At 41.8% G+C, this 12,843-nt stretch overlaps 1 protein-coding gene across 1 annotated transcript in view; it reads left to right on the plus strand.

Moving 5' to 3' along the window:
- LOC109465001 overlaps positions 1–12,843 on the plus strand; it is a 29,046-nt gene that overhangs the window by 13,682 nt on the left and 2,521 nt on the right. The window contains exons 10-20 of the mRNA XM_019762127.1: positions 1,668–1,967; positions 2,097–2,272; positions 2,428–2,623; positions 3,086–3,232; positions 3,316–3,514; positions 5,729–5,887; positions 6,184–6,279; positions 6,847–6,990; positions 7,955–8,434; positions 9,655–9,793; positions 10,848–10,950. Coding sequence (XP_019617686.1) covers positions 1,668–1,967; positions 2,097–2,272; positions 2,428–2,623; positions 3,086–3,232; positions 3,316–3,514; positions 5,729–5,887; positions 6,184–6,279; positions 6,847–6,990; positions 7,955–8,434; positions 9,655–9,793; positions 10,848–10,950 — 2,139 coding nt within the window. The remainder of the gene's footprint in view (positions 1–1,667; positions 1,968–2,096; positions 2,273–2,427; positions 2,624–3,085; positions 3,233–3,315; positions 3,515–5,728; positions 5,888–6,183; positions 6,280–6,846; positions 6,991–7,954; positions 8,435–9,654; positions 9,794–10,847; positions 10,951–12,843) is intronic.

Raw genomic sequence — 12,843 nt, forward strand, 5'->3', positions numbered from 1 at the left:
ATCGCAGGTAAAATCCTGGCAAGAGTTCTCCTCAACAGACTGGTCCCCGCTGTTGCAGAACACCACCTCCCAGAGAGCCAGTGCGGCTTCCGAGCCAACAGGGGTACCACCGACATGGTCTTTGTGCTCAGGCAGCTCCAGGAAAAATGCCGTGAACAGAATAAAGGACTGTACATCACCTTCGTTGATCTGTCAAAGGCGTTTGACACTGTGAGCAGGAAGAGCCTGTGGATGATCCTGGAGCGTCTGGGCTGTCCCCCGAAGTTCCTTCGCATGGTGATCCAGTTGCATGAAGACCAGCGGGGTCAGGTTAGAAGCAGCAACGACCTCTCAGAGCACTTCCCAATCACCAACGGGGTTAAGCAGGGATGTGTACTCGCACCAACCCTATTCACCATCTTCTTCAGCATGATGCTCCAACAAGCTACAGAGGATCTTGGAGATGAAGACGGCATCTACATACGATACCGTACCGACGGCAGCCTGTTTAACCTACGGCGCCTTCAGGCCCACACCAAGACCCTAGAGCAACTCATCCGAGAGCTACTTTTTGCTGACGATGCTGCTCTTGTAGCCCACACCGAGTTCGCCATGCAGCGTGTAACATCCTGCTTTGCAGAAGCATCCGAACTCTTCGGTCTCGAAGTAAGCCTGAAGAAGACAGAGGTTCGCCACCAGCCTGCCCCCCGAAAGGAGTACCGCCCACCCTGCATCAAGATTGGCGAGAAACCACTGAAGGCTGTACACCAGTTCACTTACCTGGGGAGCACCATCACATCTGACGCAAAGATTGACAAGGAAGTCGATAACAGACTCGCAAAGGCAAACAGAGCCTTTGGAAGACTCCACAGCCGTGTCTGGAAGAGCAAGCATCTGAAGAAAGACACTAAAGTCAGCGTCTACAAAGCCGTGGTACTGACTACCCTCCTGTACGGTTCTGAGTCGTGGGTTACCTACAGACACCACCTGCGTCTTCTAGAGCGTTTCCACCAGCGTTGTCTCCGTTCCATCCTCAACATCCACTGGAGTGACTACATCACTAATGTTGAGGTGCTGAAGCGAGCGGAGGTCCTCAGCATCGAGGCCATGTTGCTGAAGACACAGCTGCGCTGGGCAGGGCATGTTTCTAGAATGGAGGACCATCGTCTGCCCAAGATTGTCCTCTACGGCGAACTGTCTACCGGGCACCGAAACAGAGGAGCACCAAAGAAGAGATTTAAGGACTGTCTAAAGAAATCTCTGTCTTTGTGCAACATCGACCATAGTCAGTGGTCAGCTCTTGCCACTGACCGAGCTGCCTGACGACATACAGTTCATGACTCAGTCTCTGCCTTCGAGAGGAGACGCAGAACTGCCCTCGAAGAGAAACGCAGTAAGAGGAAGAACCGCGCCGTCACGGCTCCAACACCAGACTCGTCACTTACCTGCAGCCACTGTGGCCGAGTATGCCGGTCACGCATCGGACTTGTCAGCCACCAGCGGGCATGCAGTGGGAGAGGGAAGGACCCTTAAATCTTCGGACACGAAGCCAAGCCAAGAGAAGAAAGAGAGACAATAACCAAGATGTTTACATAGTATATATTACCTGCATAGTGTGTTTAGTTTACTTTAAAGTTTTAGTCTATCAAAATACACATTCCCTTCTACACATGTTTATTTTCATATAGGGTCGTCTCCTGAGTTCAGACTTCCTCCTGCCCGCTGGAGAGGCAGGCTGTGAAACCGCCATGTTGGCGTTCCTTCAGGAGAACAACACCGGCGTGCCCACATGGGAAGACATGACCGGAGGAACGGAGTTCACGGTCGTGTTTGACATGCCGTATGACATCCCGGGGATTCTTCGGGCGCAAGACGTGCTGACACTTAAGTTCTATCGTCACATGTGGTTCTCTGCGAGGAAAGGATTTGTTCCGCATCTGTATGATGGCTACAAAAACGGAGGGAGTAACGACGTTCACGCAAAAAAGGTACGAAATATATAGCAAAAGTTTTTGTATTTTGTCACCCTGCCTGTCTTTAGGGCTATCTATCCCTTTTTAGAACACTTCTCCAATACAATTTTATATTCGAGCATGTGTTTTGTCACGATTTTCCAGGTCAGCGTTCAGGGGCTTGTCATGACGTATGACGAGGGAACAGGTGTCTTCACGGTGACGGATGACGACTTCAAAGCCTCAAATTTAGATTTTAAAAATTCAACACAGTCGGTAAAAGGTCGTGACGTCGCCAGAGCTGAGTACAAGAAACTACTTAACCACTTGAGCCAGAAAATGTGGGTGAACTAGGTTTGAATTATAAATATGGTATGTAGTTGTCTTATGACGAAAACTAATTGTCAAAATATACTTTGCCTAACAAATATTATATTTCATACAATTACGATAAGGGAACGTATTATGCATGTAAATACCCTTTGGTGTTCTCTAGTGACACAGTTGGAGACGTACCGTGTAGCATTCAATGGTCCAACGCGCATCGCTTTGATCCGACCGATGGAGGAAAGTGCATCCACTTCACTGCAGCATCAGAGGGTGACATCTTTGTTGTGTTTGCCAGCATACCGCAAAACCATGAGACCTGGATATATGTACAGATCACACCTGAAGGAGTGGCACTGTATAAGGTCAGCACGCTTAGTATCCTGACGTGTCACGTAAGGTAGATTAATCCGTAAAGGTTTTCTAAAATACACAACGTGTTTTACACCAATTAGGATTAGAGTAGAATTCTGCCTTTCTTTCTATTTATTATTCTTTTTGAGTAGCTGTCACTGAATCTGTAATATATTGTTTTGTTCGAAGGTGACGGCTTTTTTTTCTTTATGTACTAGAGTCTGATTTTTTATATGTTCATAAGTCTATGGGACTGAAAGCAAAGGACATGTCAGTAGTATCAGTATGAAGCTATTCATAGGACTATTTCCAGTGCTGTACCTGGTGGTACCTACCATTTCCTAAACTTTTATCAGGATTTAGGAATGTTATTTCCGCTGAATTCAGCTTAGATAGTATATCTAAAATATTTCTTAAGACACCGCTGTGCGAGGTAACGTGGGATTAACAGTATGTTTTATACACACCTGAAGGCACTTCGGCTACAGACCACCCAGCTGAATGACGACGCCGGCGGTCTGGGTTCGGCCACCCTGTACCAGTCGTACTTTGTCTGTGTGACTGAAGATTTGGACGATGTGAAAACAGTCGTTCAATACGGCAAGACGCCTGACAATGAGGTGTGTATATATAGTTCAGTAATTTAGGCATTCGAGCATGACAAAAAGGCTCACCTTTTTATTAAAAAAAATTATTTTTCTAGGAGCGTCCCCACGTCTGGTTGAGTTTCTCATTCAACGAGGTGGCGTCCCTTCGCTACTATTCCTTCGGCAGTGGAGAGTCTCCTGTCAAGGTGATGGGACTGTCAATGCTGGACAAGCCGGCAAAGGACTTCATCTGCCGGGAAGGGACGGAGATGATCAACGGGGTCTGTCAACAAAAATGTCATCCCGAGTGTAACGGTATGTTCGTCTTTGCATTTTGATTTAAACTTGCTTGTTTTTGTTGCGTTGCCTAATCAGTTATGAAAAAAAAAACTGTTCTCTTTTTATCGTTTGCCACCTAAGCTGCAAACGAAACTGTGTTCGCTTTCCTACATACTCCCAGGGCCGGTGGTACGTACGGTGGGTGTTCGTTCGTCCTAAATCCGGGCTATTTCTGTTGCCCTAGTCCTGTCATTGTCTTCGTCAGAAGGACTATGAAATTGTCTCGCCGGAGTGTGGGGAACTGCGGATTTTGCGTTATAACTCTAGAAGGCATGATTCGACGTCCATGATTTTTGGCAGGCAGATTACCGCTATTAAGGCCAAAGTCAAATACAAGTTTCAGCTTCGTGGGGGGGGGGGGGGTCCCGTGCGACACGTTAGTGCACCTTTTGTGTTTGTGGCTTGTTAGCAAGATAACTCAGGTATTTGTAAAATGTTGATTATAATTCTTGGTTTGGTGCTTACTATTCGTTGTGACTACAGGGGGCATTTTGTTAATTTTTCTTGTGAGCAGGATAACTTTTGTATATGTGGATGGAAGTTAATGGAATTTGATAGGCATGTTACTGTGGTGGTCTCCAAAATTGAGTTCAAAGATGAGAGTCGTGGAGGTCGTTATGTCCCCGTAATAGGACCTTTTGTGTTTAGAAATCCCCCACCTACATCTGCTTGGAGACAGCGGACAGCTGGATATAGCCGGGGAACCCCATAATGGGATGGGATCAAATGACGATACATTGAGGGATTGTACTATAACTTCAGCAGGGGGAGGATAGGTTGGACATATGTCAGGTTATTTTCTACGGCCACACCAAGTAATTGCTATGGATGACGTCCACTGGAGACCTTAAATCTAATGACCTTAAATTTAAGGCAAGCGCGCAGTAAAAACGCAAAGGGCCGAAAAATGAGATGCCTAGATTTGGAATATACTAACTGTGGAAGTACAAATGTTAGGACACAAAGAACACAAGTCTTCTATTTGTCATAAAGACAAATTAACAAAACAGCAGCCAGTAGTCACCCTGTTCTGATTCTTTCCTTTATAACATCTTCTCTTATATTTTGCGGCGCTGTCGTGACACTTTCAACACAGTAAGAATTTCTTGAACGTTTTTGTTTTTCAGTAACAGTCCAAACTCAAATAACGTAGGGGGGAGGCTAACACGGGTGACGACGCATCTGTATAATCTGCGGCAAACCGTTTCAGGGTGTTCTGTACCATAAAAATTGTACAGAGATTCTTTTGTTCTTTAGACCAAATTAATTATTAAAAAGAGTGAAGAATACGCATGTTAATTTCTCTAGAACGATGTACCTCTGACGAAGACATGAGATCTCCGACCTCTAGTTGTATCTGCTCTTCCTTGGTTCGTAGGCACTAAACACTTGGCTAATATAAAATAAAATGTCAATATAGCTCTATGTTTGCCCAAAGTGTACATTCCATTTAATGTTACATTTAAATGTCGCCCACGCGAGTCATAAACTTACAAAAGCCACACACCGCTCGTCGATGCATATATTATGTTGATGCTTGCAGTACCGCCTATACTCGCTAGAATAGCAATGCATGTGCAAATTTTACTGTTAAATACCTACGTTTTAACACGATTTTCAACGAATTGGACCGTATTGTTGCATATTAGAGAACTCCAAAGGATAAGAGAGCTACGTGGTGTTTTCCAACGGGCACGTATGGGAATTTGTATGATGTCGTTTTGCTACGGTATGCCAAGGAAGGTGGCGCGCATGTACTCGGAACATACAGGAGAGCATTCGCGAAGCAATCTATGCTACAAGTCTTGTACTTAACGATATTGTCGAGTTACGCTGTTGGAATAAGGGTCGGTATTTGTCATGTAATTTCGATACATGGAACCGCAAGCCATGATGCTGAACTGAGAAGAACGTTGTGTGGTAGACAGATCACATAACGTAAAAAAACTGTTACAGTAGAAGGGACTCATTGATTTTATATGCGCTGAATACTGTTACAGTAAACTATATTGGGAAAGTGTGGAGTTGCACATAACAGTATGTGCTAAACGATCTACTGGTTTGTGCGTCAAACAATTATAATGTTAATTAAAATATAATAAATACATGACCTGACCATAGCCAAGCATAGAGTCATTCTGTAGCAACAGAGAAGATCATGCATTTCTTTTCTTTTTTTTGTGTACACAGGATGCCGCACAAGTGGATCTAACTCTCCAACTGACTGTATCGCCTGTAAACATCTGAAGGTGTCCTACCCCTTCAGAGAAGGACACACTGGTGATTTCGAATGCGTCGCCCAGTGTCCGCAGCACATGAAATCTGACACCGCTTCAAAAACCTGTTCATGTAAGTAATGCATACATACACTATGTCAATAGAAGTTTGATATGTGTTAATTTTGAGTCAATAATTAGTCTTTTGCTGTTCATATTGAAAGCAAATATGGATATATGTATTCTAGCCAATAGCTGCTAGAAAACCGTATAAAACTACGTATATATTGTTTTTGTTCCAAAAATTTCATTTGGATGTCCTAAGAAAAAACAATATGGTGTTCCTTTCGTGTGAGTTGTGAGTAGATTGTTCCAAAGTTAAAAAAACAACAACTTTGAAACATTTTTTTTTTCTTGTTTTCTTCCTAGGCATTAAGAGGATGGAAGAAACTCGCCCTGATGGTGTTGTGGACTGTTTGACGGAGTGCCCTCTGACACACTTTGATGATAACAGCGTATGCAAAAGTATGTTGTAATATGTATTTTTAAATGTCAGTGTGTAAATGTCAAACAATTTCCACTGAGTTGAACATTCTTAGTGATAAACTTTGTGAATTCTATTGTCAGCTTAAAGAATTTACCTTCTTTCTTTACTAGAGGATAACATGTAGTAAATCACACAATCTGTCAGATTTATTTCAGTAATATTGTTTAAATGAGTTTGTAAACATAAGGTTCGTCAATTTCTAGTCCTAAAAATGGTTATTGCCCGCCCCGTTGTGTATGTGGTGAGATAATCCCTGGTGGTCAGGGGCTATAACCATCGAATAGTAGACTTGGCTTTTCAAACTAACCTTTAGGTTTCCTTTAAATGATACATACTACATATCTTAACATTACTGTCCCCAGTATAATGGTACGGTCCAAAAAGTTGCCGGTTATTCCAATAAATGGCCGACCACTTTTGCGGTTACGGCTTTAATGCAAAATGGAGTCTTTTGATTGATCGACGCCTATATAATAATGTTTTTTGCTGTTGTTTTAACCTATCGAATACATGTACTTTTTAAGCGAAAGCATATTTCTATGTAGAATGCAGCAGCTTTTGCAAAGACGTCAGTAATGAAGGGAATAGGACCTGCTCCGGACCTGCTTCAACAGACTGTGACACCTGCAAGTATCAACATGAGGGGCGCTGTGTAGAAGGATGCAGACCTGGGCAGAAAGCTGTGAAGGGTTTGTCATGTTTATGTATATATATATATATAAAGATATTCTTTTCGGGGGAACCAAACGATTTTGCTCTATGCTATGGTCATATTTCCAAGCCGGGGCTCGACTGCGTACTTTGGGGGAACAAAACGTATGGCATAAAATACAAGATAACCCCAAAAAATGTTCAAAAGGTAAGTACAAGTATAATATGTGCACATTTTGATATGCATTTTTTAAAATTATTTTCTTAATTTAAACAACCTGGCCGAGGCCACAAGGAGGCCCAAAATCGACTTTGACGTTTGCCTACCCAACACCTAACAATCCATCCAAAGGTTACCATCCAAATGTGTTACCTACCATGATAATGGTATTGTTTTGGCGTGTCTGTGTGTGTGTGTCTGTGTGTTTGTGTTTCCGTACATTTCTAGTCAACATATCTTCATAACCCATTTAGATTGTGATGGTATTTGGTAAATCTTAGAAAAACGAAGGTCAAGGACAGATATTGGCCTCCTAGGGGATGACCTTGGTACTACTGCAGAACTTCAAGTTTTTGTATCTTTTGTCCTGAACATGCTATGGTGTTGGGTTTTTGGTGACAGATAGCTTTTCATGTCAGGAATAAGTGGTAAGGGTTTGGTCTCTCTATAGCAGCTTGTTCTGAAACTGCAGGGGACTTTGTGGCAAAAACTTTAAAATGCCGATAAGTCCAGATAGGAACAACGTTTTTTCATCATGTTTGGTGTGTAGGTAGCTGAGGGAGAGCTGTACATAATTAACCCAAATTATGCAAATTAAGAGTTTTTGGTTTGTAGATAGCCCATACAGAGACTTTCATAAGTAGATGCAACTTATGCAAATTAAGACTAAATTTGCATAATTAAAGAGGAAATTCTGAAAATTTAAAACATATAATGCATTTGATCTATGGCAGGTCTCCGAGTTTTTGTTTAGTAATTGGTAGATTTGCGTTCTTTTATAGCTGATCACAATGCCTTCACCTGCCACCAATGTCGTCCCGGCCATGAGTGTAAGCTGGGGGACGAGCGGGAAGACATCTGCCCGGCGGGAGCGGCCAGTAACGACAACAGGACAATGTGCGTGCCGTGTGCAGCAGGGGAGTTCAGCAGCGCTCCGGGAGCGGCGTCCTGTCAGAAGTGTCCAGCCGGGAAGTACAGCACAGGCGGGGGGGCCACAAGCTGTTTAGACTGTCCAGCGGGAAAGTACAGCGATGCAGTAGGATCCACGGGCTGTAAGGTCTGTCCTGCCGGGCAATACAGCAGCACAGCGGCGTCAAGCGGTTGCCAGGACTGTCCTGCCGGAAGGTACAGCAATACAGCAGGCTCCACGTCTTGTCATTACTGTCCTGCCGGACAATACAGTAGCACAGCGGGGTCCACCTCTTGTCTGTCCTGTTCAGCGGGAACAACAACTCTCCATATCGGCCAGTCTGCTTGCAGAGGTAAGTTCCTTCTTATTATGATACAGCAAAAAAGAAGAGGACTAATATCAACTAGAGTAACAAATAAACTTGATGCCATTAAATACATTATGTCATATATGTACAAGCATATTAAAAGCATTTAGTACAGCAGAACATCGACAAATTATTAGAGTTACACAATTCCGACTTGACATACTGTACCTCAGCATGAAAGTTCATCTGAGTTGGTAAATTACATTATGAAAAACTTAAACTTTTCTCCAACTCAAAATTTGACTCACCAGAAATTTTCGACCGAATCACTCAGTCTTCCTCAGCTATCTGACCCAAATGCTGTGGACACGTGATTTTTCCCACGTGTGACGTCAGCAAAGGGTCAAAGGTTGTCTGAAGTCGATATCGCCCCCCGTCCCGGTTGAGCGATGGTTGAAGTGCCCTGATGTATATGGCCTCTTTTATGCCTCTCTTGAAGTAATCCTGTTCGGTATCCAAGATTCTGACCCCCTCCAAATCCACTGTGTGTCCCGGTGATTCTATGTGGATGTGCTGTGACACCTCAGATGCAACAGAACTGGGTCGTCTATGTTCTAGAAACCTGGTTTTTAGTGAGCGCTCAGTTTCCCCGATATAAATTTCCCGACAGGGGCCTCTGTAAGTGTTTCCCTGGCAACTTATGTGGTAGAAAACCCCACATTTGTCGTTCCTTGGGAGTTTTGTCCTTAGGTGCCACAAGGAGTTATCTTAACGTACGATGAGGTCTGAAACAGGTACTCGCTTCGTGTGCAGCAAAGATTCTACGTAGGGGCTCAGAAACACCCTTTACGTATGGGAGGACTACAAGTGTTTTTCTGTTTTTCCCTCCCGTTCCCTGACTATCCTGGGGTTTAGACCGGGGCTGTCTGGGCTCGGAGTCTTTCCCAATGAGCCACTGAGGGTATCCACACTTCTTTAAGGCTTCTGTAACGTGATCGAAAAACACTTGTAGTCCTCCCAGACAACCTTTAACCCATTGCTGACGTCACACGTGGGAAAAATCACGTGTCCACAGCATTCGGGTCAGATAGCTGAGGAAGACTGAGTGATTCGGACGAAAATTTCTGGTGAGTCAAATTTTGAGTTGGAGAAAAGTTTAAGTTTTTCATAACATACTGTACCTATTTGTCTGGAAGTCTAGTACGTTAATCGTTTTTTAAAGAACCAGCAAAATCTATCGTTAACTTTTTATTACATTCGTACAGGGATAAACAAACACGTGATCGAGCTGGATGTAAGGGACGTGGATAATGCTAAGACAGAGGACAAGATCTCCTTCCGGATTTATTCTTCCAACCGTTGGACCAATTGGTTTCAGATTCCCGCTTCATTCAACCAGGGAAGGTTAGAGCGATGCATTTAAAAACGTATATTCTGTTTGACATATTAGGTAAGTGTTGGAGATGGGATATTATTTATTGTTAAGAAAACTGAACACATTTTTTTTTAACCCGGAAGCTTAAGAACATGATTATGACCGACTCTTATTTTTGTCTCTTGACATGCAGGCGAGAGATTTTTAAATAATAAGAATTTCAATTCCTCTCATATGTAAAGTATGGTAATGTTTTCTTTTTTTTAGATTTAATAGTTAGCATTAGGGTAATTTGGTAAACCTGTTAGAAGGCTAGCTAAAGGCCCATGTTTGATATTCACATCTGACTAATCACTAAATTTTGCAAATTTACAAGCTTTTTACATGTATTACCCTCATCAAAAAGACCGGGGCCCGCTTGGACAACAGGCATCCATTTATATGTGACATTTTAGAGTTTTTGATCAGAAAAAAGTCACCTTCCATGAGTTTGTTTGGTTCTTACTGGATTGGCTCTTTGCATTGGAAGTTATATTAGAAAGTTTATGTATGGGCCAGTAGGGTCCAAACAGACCACAGCAAAATATGTTCCTTATTGTTTTACATACATTTCGATACTCTTTAATTAATAACATATATCCCTCATTAATTTTTATATAATCAATTATTTATTTTATAGAAAAATATTGTTAAAGAATGGTAGATGTTTTTTCAAGTTTGCATAAATTGTAGTTATTAGAACTAACTATTTACATTACGACAGATTAATGAACCAATATGGGTACAACAATGACAGAAAAGTGCTCTAACTAATATTTATTTTTATTACTAATTTGCCAGATTCTTAAAGAAATCAGTTTAAGAGTGAATAAAAATGTGGTCTTTTAGAAATTAACCCTGACCGCTGCTGTCCTCCTTTGATTTGTTGAGAACTTCATCATAAATCTTAGTTAGTTGACCATTTTTAACAAATGTTAATTACGAACTTCAATAAACTTTTATCCTCACAAAACTGAAGAAAGCAACATAATTAAAGATATATATCAAAAAAGGACATTGGCGTTTTTTTTTGTATAATTTCAGAACAACAAGAGCAGATATCACACCTACCTTCTTTGGAAACTTTGGAAGACCCGACAAAATTCAACTGAAAATCAGCGGGGACGACTGGCTGGCTCTTGATGAGGTAAGTTGTGCATGTTAATTTTAATTAAATTCACATTGGCTAAAGAAATTAAAAACTCATATTTATGGGTTCACCACACCACGAAGTGGTGGTGAACCCATATTGCTTTTTCTGATGTTTCTTCTCCTCCTTCTCCTCCTCCTCCTCCTCCTGCCACTTCTTTAAATTGATTCAACTCCTTCATTTTTGGGCGAAATTACCTGTAATTTCGTATAGAGGTAGAGTGGGTAAATACCCTTAGGCTTTTTTTTATTTTTTTGATACAAGCTTTTACAATCGTTTTATTTGCTTTTTAGTGGTCCCCATAGGAAAGTAGTGTGGGGGCGTACGCGCGTGACGTAATAAGAAAGGAATTCGGGGGAAGGCCCAAATACGGGCATACAAGCAGGTGTGGTCATGTTTGCAGATGTGGCTGTTGATTGGCTGTTGGCTAATTAATTTATTTACTACCATTTTCACGTACCAGCGCAGCTGGTCCACGCGGTCTCGGCCGTGGGCCATGATACTCTGATACCGGATACCGATTCGTGTGATTCCTATAAACATTTCACCTAACTACGAACTAGTTGGAAGAATTATAGCTGCATGGATGCCTGTATATGATTTTAACAAACACTGAAAATCTGACGCAAAAACTGCCAGATATTTTGCTCTTCTCTGTTGGAACAACGCAAGCGGGAGGTCAATGACCTGCGCACCGCGAGTACTGTAAACAACGGTACGTAATGTGTATCGTCGGCGCACGCGCGCGCGCCACGGTATCAACAATTTTCCACAATTTTCACCGACTAGTATTATATATTCTGTTATCGATTTCTGAAGAATCACCAAAATTGTAGAGTGTATCTCCTAGAAAGTCCCTTACTAGTACTTGAAGCGATCGTTACCGCCATGTTGTTCACTTTATATGACATACAATGCAGAGAGTGTTGGAAACGTGTCCAGATAGCTCGGTTGGTAACGCGCAGGGCTGCAAGTCCAGACATTACGAGTTCGAACCCCTGTACACTGGATATTTTTAATTATCCTTTTTACAATTTTTAACAATTTTAACATTTTTAACAATTTCAACAATTTTAACCATTTTAACCATTTTACATTTTAACAATTTCAACATTTAATTTTAATTTTTTCGTTTTAATATCCATTGCTTTGCTTTTAACATTCCAAAACTGATTGGTCTTACTCAAGAATTTCAATAACTTTGAATGTTAGTCTTTTGTATTTTTTCAACATACAAACCAAAATCACTTTGATGTTGTCACAAAAGTAACATCTGTGCGCGCATCGGTTTTCGTTCATTTAAAAACTAGAAGTACAAAACATCTGGAAACTAAGCAAACATACTCAGTAAATTGATTGCTGTAATTCCCAATTTTTTTTCACTGTACCGCAACGCAAGCGGGGGGTCAATGTTCACGGTTTTCACTGTCACCTCTGTATAGTGAACTTATCATTACAGTTAGGAAATAATTCCTGGACTTTCTTTTTCCTGCAACTGTCACCACCGTGAATATATACTTCCGTGAACATGTCCATTTTTCTCAGGCCGTGAAAATTTTGCTTCCGTTAGTAGTAGTTACAATCTCGTCAAAAGTGTAAAGTAAAGCTGTCGAGATTTAAAGTGCGTGTCGTTGTATCTTTAGTAAAAAAAAAGGGAGATAATTGCCAAGTGCCAGTTTTGTAAATACCTGTCGAGATTCAAACAGCTTGTCCTTGTATTATTGCAGTATGATTTATTTAGAATCTCTCATTTTTGTTTGGGGAAGGGTATGGAGTGAAATTCCTACATTTGCTCCGAAGCAAATGTTGGCCTTTCTAGTGTTTCTCATTTCTTTCCCTGCCATGTCGTAAAATGTGGTGAACCCATCGCTATATTTGCTCCAAAGCAAA

This window comes from Branchiostoma belcheri, unplaced genomic scaffold (genome assembly GCF_001625305.1).
Source record: "Branchiostoma belcheri isolate BF01 breed outbred unplaced genomic scaffold, Haploidv18h27 scaffold145, whole genome shotgun sequence".
Classification (NCBI taxonomy): domain Eukaryota; kingdom Metazoa; phylum Chordata; class Leptocardii; order Amphioxiformes; family Branchiostomatidae; genus Branchiostoma; species Branchiostoma belcheri.